Source organism: Gossypium hirsutum, chromosome A13 (genome assembly GCF_007990345.1).
Source record: "Gossypium hirsutum isolate 1008001.06 chromosome A13, Gossypium_hirsutum_v2.1, whole genome shotgun sequence".
Lineage (NCBI taxonomy): Eukaryota > Viridiplantae > Streptophyta > Magnoliopsida > Malvales > Malvaceae > Gossypium > Gossypium hirsutum.
The window spans coordinates 4129035-4140496 of NC_053436.1; the positions used below are offsets into that span (position 1 = coordinate 4129035).

An 11462-nucleotide genomic window follows, 5' to 3' on the forward strand; every position below is an offset into this window, starting at 1 on the left:
AGATTTTGAAAGCTTACTTTGTGTGTGTTTTCAATTGTTTTATAGATATCGAAGCTACTAGGAGCTCGAAGATCATCGAGGATCATCACCACACTTTCGAACTTTATTTTGGTACCTTTTGAAAATGTATATATTAAAGTATGGCATGTATAGGCTAGAAGTTTGTGAATATGTTTGGTATTGTGTATATCTAGCCATGTGATTTGGCTTGGTTTGGTTGTGTATACGAATGAGTTTTTGGTATGAATTATGTGATTCAATAATGTCTATGTGGTGTGTTATAGATGACCAAGTTAGTTAGTCAATTTGGTAAGTTTTTGGTATGTGCTTATTATGGAATTTGGTTAGATTTTGGCATGAGAATGAAAGAAATGAAATGAGGTTATGAAACAAATGTTTAGATATGATTTTATCTTATAATTTGGTATAATTTGGTATGGTTATTAAGCATGAAATTTGTTGGTAATGAAATATCATGAATGGTGTATGTTTTGATTGTGAATTGGTTAAAAATTTGGTACAAAATGTGCTTTGTTTTATGCTTGTAGGGATAACCCTTTTTGGGTGGCAATTTGGCTTTGCAAATAGTCTATTTTTGTCCACACGGGCAGAGGCACGGGCATGTGTCTCAGCCGTGTGCGATACACGGTTATGTTACACGGCCGTGTGTCCCCTGGGGTACCGTACAATTTTAAGTCCGTATACCCTACAGTTTTGACACGGCTTAGACACACGGGTGTGTTTATTTGTAACACCCCAAACCCGACCTAGACGTTATGGCCGAATCTAGCGAAGTCACATGAGAATATATTTAAAACCGTGTTTACCTAAAAACCGTTCCAGTTACCATCTTTTACTTAACTCAGAAAACATATATTAATTAATTTGCTTGAAAAGATTTCTTAGTTTGCGGAAGCTTAAGAACAAATAAAGTTGCAGTTTCAAAATCCATAAACAGTATCTCAAAAATTCTGAACTTAAACCAAACAGTCTGAAACCAGAAATTACATAATTACTCCCAACTATAGCAATTAAAATAATAAAAGCATTAAAAACCTTTAAAACCAGAGTGTATGTAGCAGTGGTCACCATCGAGCCCTCCGCTACATCGATCCATCTACTGCTGGGGGTTACCTGACAAACAAATAAAATAAGGGGTGAGTTTTCGCAAACTCAGTGTGTACATTTCTCACAGTAAAGCATGTATGTAAACAGATAGCAGTCAAAAACTCATAACCGATCCTGAGCTTTTAACAGAATCGGTGTAGGCCTTCGCCCATACAGACATACATGCATATCAATCAGAACAGTAATGCCCACCAACCCTGCATTGAAACTTAGCCGATTAGAAGGCTAGGCCAAGGAAGGGAAGGGTCCTATACCTAAAAGCACACTCACTCGCGCAAGCAAGAAAGAAGGAACAAAAGTTAGATGATTTCAATGCGGGCTAGGCTCTCGAAGCTCTCTAGACTCCATTTCCTACTTTTTACCAGTAGAACACGAGCAAGAATTGAGCCGGGCGAGGAGTTTTTCCTTAGATGACTGGTAGGACTGCCCCGAAGGCAGCTTTGAATGATAGCAAAAGAAGCCAATGCGCATCCAACCCCTTACCCTCGCTACAAGACTTGGCTATAAAGATAAGAAAGCTTAGCTTCCAAGGTAAGGTGAATCGAAAGCTTCGAAAGCACACACAGCCTTTTCACTCGATAGCCTCAAGAGACCTAACAAACATTACTTTATATTCCTTATGTAATCGAGAAGATCTTTCCTGCAGCTTTGTTTATCGCTCCGCTAATGCTATGTGATCCGGGTCAAGGCGAATCGGATAATAAGTTGCAACTTAGTAAGGAAGCTTTCTAAGCTGCTTATTACTTCTCAACTTAACTCCGCAGGGCTATTCTTCGCTTAAACCCCTACTTCCACAGCTTTTATGGGTGATTCACCCTTTCTTATTGATGTTTTTCCTATTGGGATACCAATCTAAGTTAATAGATTGACTATGGGGATATCTTTATTGGGAATTTTTACAATTGTAAGAAAAATGCTGATGTTATGACTCGGAATGATTTTGGCGTCTGGGAGATCTTTTTGCCAAACAATCAAAAGGGATAAAATTGACCCACCCAGCCCTACACACCAAGTATGAGGATAAAATCAACCCATCCAACCCTACACACCAAGTGGTACGTAATACGGCACGTATCAAATATATACAGCATAGCTGCCAGATGACAGGCTAATAGCCTTCGCATCATCATTCTCTTCAACAACAAACCCAACCCAATGCAATGCAACATAAAAAATATGGCATGCTCATGTGCATATGTCAGATCATAACTTCATCATCAAATCAGATCAGATACACATGTTTTAATTATCATGCTTTTACATACATCTTAAGGTGTGTTTGTTTGGTTGTATTTCATTTTCCGGAAAATATTTTCCTCATTTTCCATTGTTTGGTAGCCTGAAAACCTTTTCCATTTGGAAAACATTTTCTAAATCACGCGTAAAATCCCTTACATTTTGGGAAAATGTCTTACCGTTTCAAATTCTATAAGACATTTTCCCTTGCTTCTCCTTCATCCAGGTAAGGCCCCTTCTCTTGCTGCTGTTCAATTTCCGTTCTCTTGCTACTGGTATTTCGTTTCCTTTCTCCCTCTCTTTCTCTCTTTCTCTCTTTCTCATGCAATCTCTCTCTCTTTCTTTCGCAGGCATTGTCCTCTTCCTGCATAAAGTTTTTTTTTTCGGGTCTTGGCTTAAGGTAAAGCTCTACCCTTTCTCAAATCCAATGGTTTCTCTTTTTTAGTTACCATTTTTTGGGGGGATTTTCAGGGGTTTTATTTTGGTAAGATTTGAAGTATAAGAACTGTATTCACAGTTCCAAAAGCTTCATAAAATAACCCTGAGAGGCTAGTTTTGCTTAATCTTAATAAACCCAAAAAAATAATTTTCTCATCTTTCCTGTGGATTTGAGATAAAATAATTTACTGACTGCTTCATGTAAATGTATATATATACTTACTACTTGTCGCTCAACTTAAATAGATTCAGTGATCACATTCTGCTGCTTTTGATTTCTCTTTCTTTAATTTTCCTCTATTTAATGTTGCATATGAGGACAAGGATGGATGATGTCTGTAATATATAATATAAATAGAAAGCCGAAATGTTGCCCCTGGCTTTTGTCTTTTTTTAATGAATGAATGAACGAATTGGGCTGTTTGATCATGAGTTACTAGAAACATTGATATAATAATTTACTTGTGCTGACTGTATTTCCATGTGATGTATGTATTTTAGGAATCACACTAGTCCATGTGAGAGAAAAAAACTCCATTAGACCACCTTAGAAAATGACACTGATGTTCAACAAATTTGACTCTTCTCCATACCACTTGTGTGTTTTTCTGTCAATATTTTTCACCTTTGCCAATGTTGACCTGTGTTTTTTGTATTGGGATAGATGGATACTACAATATAATGAAATTTAATAAACTACGAATAAAATATCATTTGGTAGGATACTACAATACATCATTTGCGGTAATTAGCATGTGTCCGGAGTCAAGCCTGAAATTTTATGCCTTCTTTGTTTCTTTAGCCGATTTTATGCCTGAAATTTTAACCGATTTTTTTCATTTGATATTTCTTCAGATTCACCTTCTTGTTGTTGTTCGTCAAGATTCTCTTGTTGTTTCAGGTAATTCTTCTATTTTTTAATGGAATTTTTGTTAGATTTTTCTGCTGCCGATTCGATGGTATGTGCTGTGAATCAGATTACTGTGAAATTTTCTTTGTGAATCAGATTACTATGTAGGGTATTCATGTGTAACTGTAAATTATTTATGCATTCTTTGCAAAGCATGTGTGGATAGCTACTATAAGGTATGTGTAAACTGCTTTGGCAAAATATGTGCTAATTGTCCTTGTAATGCTTGAGTAAATCGACTTGAAAGTTACTTATGTGCGAATCCTATGTAAGTAATTATGTGCTACCCGATTTAGTAAGATTTTATATGTCAACTGATTTACTATATGTATATATCAATGTGCGAGTTGTAATGATGTGTGAGCTGTGTAATTTTCGAGTCATAGTGATGTGTGAGCTGTGTAATGTGTGAGCTACAATGATGTGCGAGTTGTGTAATGTGCAAGCTATGTAATGTGTGAGTTGTAGTAATGTGTGAGCTGTGAAAATATGCAAATTGATCCTATAAAGCATGTGCAAGCTTTTTGCAAAATGCAATGTACGCACAACACATTAGGAGTTTAAACTGTGCTTATCTGATTCTTGTATATTTGATTCAAGTTCGAGATAAATATCTAAGTTTGAGAAATTGAACTTATAACTAAAAAGCAACACATATAATATTGTTGTTTGATTAGTATGGTGTTTTCAGTTTCTTAGATTGAAAGGTTCTGTTGGCATCTTTTGACAAAAACAATGTTATGGGTCACTCAGTCGGTTATCTAGATATAGGAAACTTCAACAGTTCAACTCTTTCATTATCTCCTTAGCCAAATGGATGATTGATCATGAGCAGTTTATTGAATAATGATTGTTGCTTTATCATTATCGGTTGACGACTTCAAATTTAAAGCATTGGTATAGCAGACTTATTAATTAGTTAGCAAAACTTATCAAGTTCCTTTCTCTTGCTATTGGCTCTATTTATAGGATGTTCATTCTCTTTGAGAGGTGTGCAATTAGAATGCTAGAAGATTGAATCATCTTTCTCTAACTATTTATTTCCAGCTTTTCGTTGATTTTTTTCTGTTGAGATTTTCATATTCACTATGGTATTGAGAACTCTCGTGTATTGATCAGAGACTGATATTGGGTGTATGCTAGTTGATTTCTAGTTCTCTATTGGGGCAGCATGAATTCTAGTTGTATTAGTATCAGATAAAAATAATAAAATAAAATAACATTTAGCATGAATTAATGATATTATAAAAATAAATTAATAAAATAATATCAAATTAAAATATAAATATTAATTCTTAATTCATAAATTTAAATATAATAAATAAACAGTAACCATAATTTAACCTAAAATAATCATACTAACATAGATTTAATAAAAATTTGACATTATTAAAGGTTTTTTTTTCAACTTTTTTAATTAATAAAAAATAATTTCAGTCGTTATAATTATTTTAATAAATATATATCTTTAAAGTCTTGACTTTTGGATTTCTTCATGAGCTACTAGTGTATTAGATATCAATTTTCATATATGTATGTATGCACTTCAGTCATGGTAGCTTTATTCATATATGTGATCTTATGAAAAGCTTGCACCTTTTTTGTAGTGATCAAATATTTGTGTGGCATTGTTTTGTGTAGATGGATCGTAGTCAACATCAAAATGTAATTGCTGCAGTCGTGGCTTCAATTTTAGCTTTTGGGGCTCTATGGATTAAAAAATTAAAAAATAGGAAGGAAATTACTTCTCACCCTCGTGTGAATCGAGATTACGAAAGAGAAAATTATATTAATAGTATTTTATATAGTAGTGACCAACATTGTATTAATATGATAAGGATGAGACCGATTGCCTTTTTTAATTTGTGTGATATTCTTAGTAGGAATAATTTATTACAATCAACTAAATCTGTGAATATTAGGGAGCAAGTAGTGATATTTTTACATATAATTGGTAATAATGTAAGGTTTTGAGTGATTGGATCTAGATATTATAGATCAACTGAGACAGTTCACCGTTACTTTAGGATTGTATTGAGAGCTATTTTGAAATTGTATAAACTAGTTATTAGATCACTTGATGAGTCAACTCCTAGTGAAATCAGAAACAATCGAAGGCTTTATACTTATTTTAAAGATTGTATTGGAGCATTAGATGGAACTCATGTTCGTGCATCCGTTCCACCTAGCATTGAAGGAAGATTTCGTAGCCGTAAAGGGGGGACGACACAAAATGTATTGGCTGCCATTATATTTGATTTGAAATTTTCCTATGTTCTAGCTGGTTGGGAAGGTAGTGCACATGATTCTCGTATTTTAAGTGATGCACTTTCACGCCCAAGAGGATTAAGAATTCCAGAAGGTAATAATTATCATTAAATACCAAATAGTTCTAATAAGCTCATAATTTATTAGTATTAATTATGTTTTGTAAAATTGTAGGCAAATATTATCTTGCTGATGCTAAATATGGCATCCGAAATGGATATATTACCCCATATCATGGTGTCCGATATCATTTAAAAGAGTTTAGTGCTCAGGGGCTGAAAATGCAAAAGAACTCTTTAATCTTCGACATAAATCATTGCGAATCACTATTGAACGTGTTTTTGGGATTTTGAAGAAACGGTTTCGTGTATTAGATGCTGAACCATTTTGGAATTTTCAAACTCAAGTAGATATAGTTTTGGTTTGTTGTATCATTCATAATCATATCATGGGAGTTGATCCTAATGATTTACTTAATCAAGGATTATACTAGGAGTCTGAGTCTAATTTGATAATACCAACTCTTATAGAGCGAGAAGAAAGAGAAGATGATGTGATCCTGATCGCATCATGTAATGTCACAACCCAACGCCGTCGAGATTGGCCTAAACACGAGGGCCCCAAGTGCAAGATGAAGCTAATTTTTAGCTCATTTGAATTTCTTTTCGTGTGGTTCAACTCATTCGAGCTCAAGTTAGCTCATTCGTGCTCAAGTCAGCTCATTCAAGCTCAATTTAACTCGTTGAGCTCGTTATTATCTCTTTAGCTCTTTTAATTTAATTTGCCGGAATAAATTAATTAGTTGAGTTAGTTATTTTAGCTCAAATAATTACTAAGTGTTTAATTAAGAAATCTGGACATTTTAATTATGTTTGTTTATTGCATGTTTAAATTGTTTTAATTATTACCTAGCATAAATGTGTTTGCCTTATTACAATTATTTAATGTGTGCGATTTAAGCTAAGTAAATTTGTTGAATTTGCTAGGACAATGTACATGGACGGCAAAGAAGAGGTGGACTGCAACAAGCATAAAAGCCGAATTAATGTGGAGGTGAATGGCATGAAATTAAGGAAGCATTTGACCAACATCATGCATAATTTGTGGAACAAATTAAGGAAGCATTTGACCAACATCATGCATAATTCATGGAAGAATTTAAGGAAGCATTTGGCCAACATCATGCATAATTTAAGGAACAAATTGAGGAAGCACCATGGCCGAATTTGGCTTCCAATTTTACCCATTCGGCTACCCTTTTGTTTTGCCTATAAATATGTGTTAAATTTCATTGTAAGGGAAGAACCTTGAATTAATGTTTTTACATTTTGTGAGATTGTTTACAACTCTCATTGTTCTCCAAAGACTCGTTTGACTTATCAAGTAACCCTTGTGGCGTCAACCCTTTCTTCTTATCCGAACTTATCACTTTGCATCCAAAGTGTGGCGTTCAAGTTATATCGAGGTTCCTATCATCTTTGATAGTGGGTCAAGGTTCCATTTTATTCGTTTTCCATCTATACAACATTTAACCTTTCCTAAGTATTCGTATAAGTCCCGGGTTAACACACTTATATTGTGTTGGTTCAACTTGAATACTTGGTTTTCATTCACCTATCATCCTCAATACACTTCATAACCTGGTATCTCCCCTCCATCATTAAGCCATTGAAGTTTGTAAGGTTGAGGGTGCTTAGTTGTTGGCAAGCCGAGTTTTTCAACCATTAAGGTGCTGGCCACATTTGTACAACTCCCGCCATCAACGATCAAGCTGCACACCTTGCCTTGGACATGGCAATGTGTATGGAAAATGTTCTCCCTTTGCTGTTCGTTTTCAACGCTTTGAAGACTAAGACTTCGTTTAATGACGAGGATTTCGCCAAATCGCACACATTAAATAATTGTAATAAGGCAAACACATTTATGCTAGGTAATAATTAAAACAATTTAAACATGCAATAAACAAACATAATTAAAATGTCCAGATTTAATTAAACACTTAGTAATTATTTGAGCTAAAATAACTAACTCAACTAATTAATTTATTCCGGCAAATTAAATTAAAAAGAGCTAAAGAGCTAATAACGAGCTCAACGAGTTAAATTGAGCTTGAATGAGCTGACTTGAGCACGAATGAGCTAACTTGAGCTGCACCATGGCCGAATTTGGCTTCCAATTTTACCCATTCGGCTACCCTTTTGTTTTGCCTATAAATATGTGTTAAATTTCATTGTAAGGGGAAGAACCTTGAATTAATGTTTTTACATTTTGTGAGATTGTTTACAACTCTCATTGTTCTTGCAATAAACAAACATAATTAAAATGTCCAGATTTCTTAATTAAACACTTAGTAATTATTTGAGCTAAAATAAGCGAATTCCACATGCGGTAAACATTCCTCCCACGCTTTGAGATTCTTTCGAATAATTTCTCGTAATAAGGTTGATAGCACGTCCCTTCTTTCTTAACCTATCTTCGACAAACCTTGATATTACTCCAATTCACGATCGGGTACATCAATAATTCGACTCTCATCACCGAGGCCGGGACGTATCATCTGGTATCAGAGCTAGCCGAATCGGAGTAAGAATCATCATCTTTGATATTATGGTTTTGTAAAAAAAATCAAAAAAAATGATGTTGGCCAAATGCTTCCTTAAATTCTTCCATGAATTATGCATGATGTTGGTCAAATGCTTCCGTAACCCTTGTGGCGTCAACCCATTCTTCTTATCCGAACTTATCACTTTACATCCAAAGTGTGGCGTTTTCTTCCATGAATTATGCATGATGTTGGCCAAATGCTTCCTCAAATTCTTCCATGAATTATGCATGATGTTGGTCAAATGCTTCCTGGTTCAACTTGAATACTTGGTTTTCATTCACCTATCATCCTCAATACACTTCATAACCCCTTTTGAACTAAATTTGAGCCTTTATCCCTTCTTTCTTAACCTATCTTCGACAAACCTTGATATTACTCCAATTCACGATCGGGTACATCAACGACTCGACTCTCATCACCGAGGTCGGGGAGTATCAGAAGAAGCAAGAGAATGGTCTGCTAAGAGAGACGAAATTGCACAAACTATGTGGATTGATTATATGACTAGAAATATTAGGTAGGTTTAGGTCTTAGGTTTGTTGTTTCTATGTTATGTATGTTTTAGTATTAAAATTGTTCTTTTTTTGTTAATGTTTGTTGGATAATGATATTAAAATTTTAGTTTGCTGGATTTTGAAATTATTATGCCTTGAATTTGTTAGATATTGATTATGTTAAGCTTGTTAGATATTGAATTTATTATGTTTTAAGCTTGTTGGATATCGAAATGATTGACAATGACAATTACTAATGTAGAATGGGTAAGGGCAACAAAGAAGAGACCTTCAAGCAATTCAGGTGGACAAAACCAATGGAACATGTTTTTCTTGAAATTCTAGCAGATGAGGCCCAGAAAGGAAATAAGCCTTCTAATACTTTCAAAACAGTTTCTATTAAACAAGTTGTCGAAGCTATTTCTAAAAGATTCCAAGTCCAATGCGATGCGAAGCATGTGGAAAATCATTTGAGGACTGTAAAAAACTAATGGCAAATTATATGCAAAATTCGATGTGAAAGTGGTTTTGGATGGGATGATAACATGAAAATGATCACATGTGATAGAGCGACATATGATACAGCAATGATGGTAATATCTGTATATATATGTTAAGTATATTTCAATTGTTTTATACTTGTTATTCTAATTGTGTATAATATCCAACAGGCACACAAGAAGTATGAACCATTTTTGAATAAAAGCATTGATCATTATGATGAAATGGCTTTGGTTGTTGGCAAAGATATGGCAACAGGGAGTTTTGCCAGAACATTTGCTGACATAGATTTGAATGATGGTAACCAAGATTCAGTGCCTCTAGACTACTACAATGAAGAGGATGAAGAGGTAAGAACAAATGTATCTTCATCTGGCACATCCAAACGTAAAAGAAAAAATGTTCAAGAAAGTGTCGTTGATGAACAAGTTAAATTTGTGGGTGAACAACTTGGCAAAATTGCTAATGCTTTGGAACAATTTACTGCGGATAAGACACCACAGCTTTACGAACAAGTGATGTCGATGAAGGAAGAAGGATTTCATGATGACTTCTTGTGTTCTGTGTTTGATTATCTAGTGAGTCATGAATCCGAGGCCAAAGCTTTTTTAGTTAAAAATAAGAAGCATAAAAAAATTTGGCTTCAAAAATTTTCTCAAGGTTGAAGATATTGATACTTTTATGTGGTGTAATATTTAGTTATGCACTTGGACAATGTTGTTATTATGTGGTGTACTACTAATTATGCATTTGGATAATATTATTAATTTCTAGTATTAATTGTGGTTTAGAAGCTAATTTATAATTATTCAATCCTTGTTTTTTATTTTTTAACACAATTACAAATAATTTATTTAACTTTGGTTGTTTTCAATTTATGAAGGTTAATATTGTAGCTTAATAATTGAGTATTATTATATATTTAATTTAATTTATTTATTTATAAATAAATTATTGCAATATATGTAAAAACAATTTAAAATATAAAAATTTATTAATATGTATATAAATTTATTAATATATGTAACAACAACTTTTACGGAAAATATTTTCAGGAAATCTGCCAAACAACAGAAAATATTTTACACAGCTTCATCCAAACACCAGAAAATATTTTCAGTAAATCATTTTCCAGAAAAGTAAATCATTTTTCCAGAAATCATTTTCCGGAAAACATTTTACTGGTAAACAAACAGACCCTTAGTATCAGATTAAAGTATAGGGGTCTAAGTAACGCTTACCGACCCTACAATCAGGTCACAGATGACTTGGGCGACCCGTGTAACCTTGCAGAACATTTCAAATTAATCGGGCTCACACGTCCGTATGCCCTGTCCGTGTGGGCCCACACGGCTCAGATTGGCCTTGCCCGTGTGGATCACACGGCCTGGCCCAAGATTCCACAACCCGTGTGACCCACATGCTAAAAACAATTTAAAATATAAAAATTTATTAATATGTATATAAATTTATTAATATATGTAACAACAACTTTTACGGAAAATATTTTCAGGAAATCTGCCAAACAACAGAAAATATTTTACACAGCTTCATCCAAACACCAGAAAATATTTTCAGTAAATCATTTTCCAGAAAAGTAAATCATTTTTCCAGAAATCATTTTCCGGAAAACATTTTACTGGTAAACAAACAGACCCTTAGTATCAGATTAAAGTATAAGGGTCTAAGTAACGCTTACCGACCCTACAATCAGGTCACAGATGACTTGGGCGACCCGTGTAACCTTGCAGAACATTTCAAATTAATCGAGCTCACACGTCCGTATGCCCTGTCCGTGTGGGCCCACACGGCTCAGATTGGCCTTGCCCGTGTGGATCACACGGCCTGGCCCAAGATTCCACAACCCGTGTGACCCACATGC

General features: G+C 34.3%; 1 protein-coding gene across 1 annotated transcript; it reads left to right on the top strand.

Annotated features, from left to right (window-relative positions):
- The first annotated feature begins 9481 nt into the window (after positions 1 to 9481).
- On the top strand, positions 9482 to 10287 carry LOC107952676 (uncharacterized). Its single transcript, XM_016887854.2, has 2 exons — positions 9482 to 9672; positions 9751 to 10287. The coding sequence occupies exons 1-2, from the start codon at positions 9625 to 9627 to the stop codon at positions 10243 to 10245; spliced, it is 543 nt and encodes a 180-aa protein (XP_016743343.2). The 5' UTR covers positions 9482 to 9624; the 3' UTR covers positions 10246 to 10287.
- Positions 10288 to 11462: the final 1175 nt, after the last annotated feature.

Excerpts from the sequence above, each read along its gene's own strand:
- LOC107952676 (XM_016887854.2), top strand. The coding sequence starts at position 9,625 with ATGAAAATGATCACATGTGATAGAGCGACATATGATACAGCAATGATG. Across the intron at positions 9,673-9,750 it reads CATATGATACAGCAATGATG|GCACACAAGAAGTATGAACC; the intron begins GTAATATCTGTA and ends AATATCCAACAG.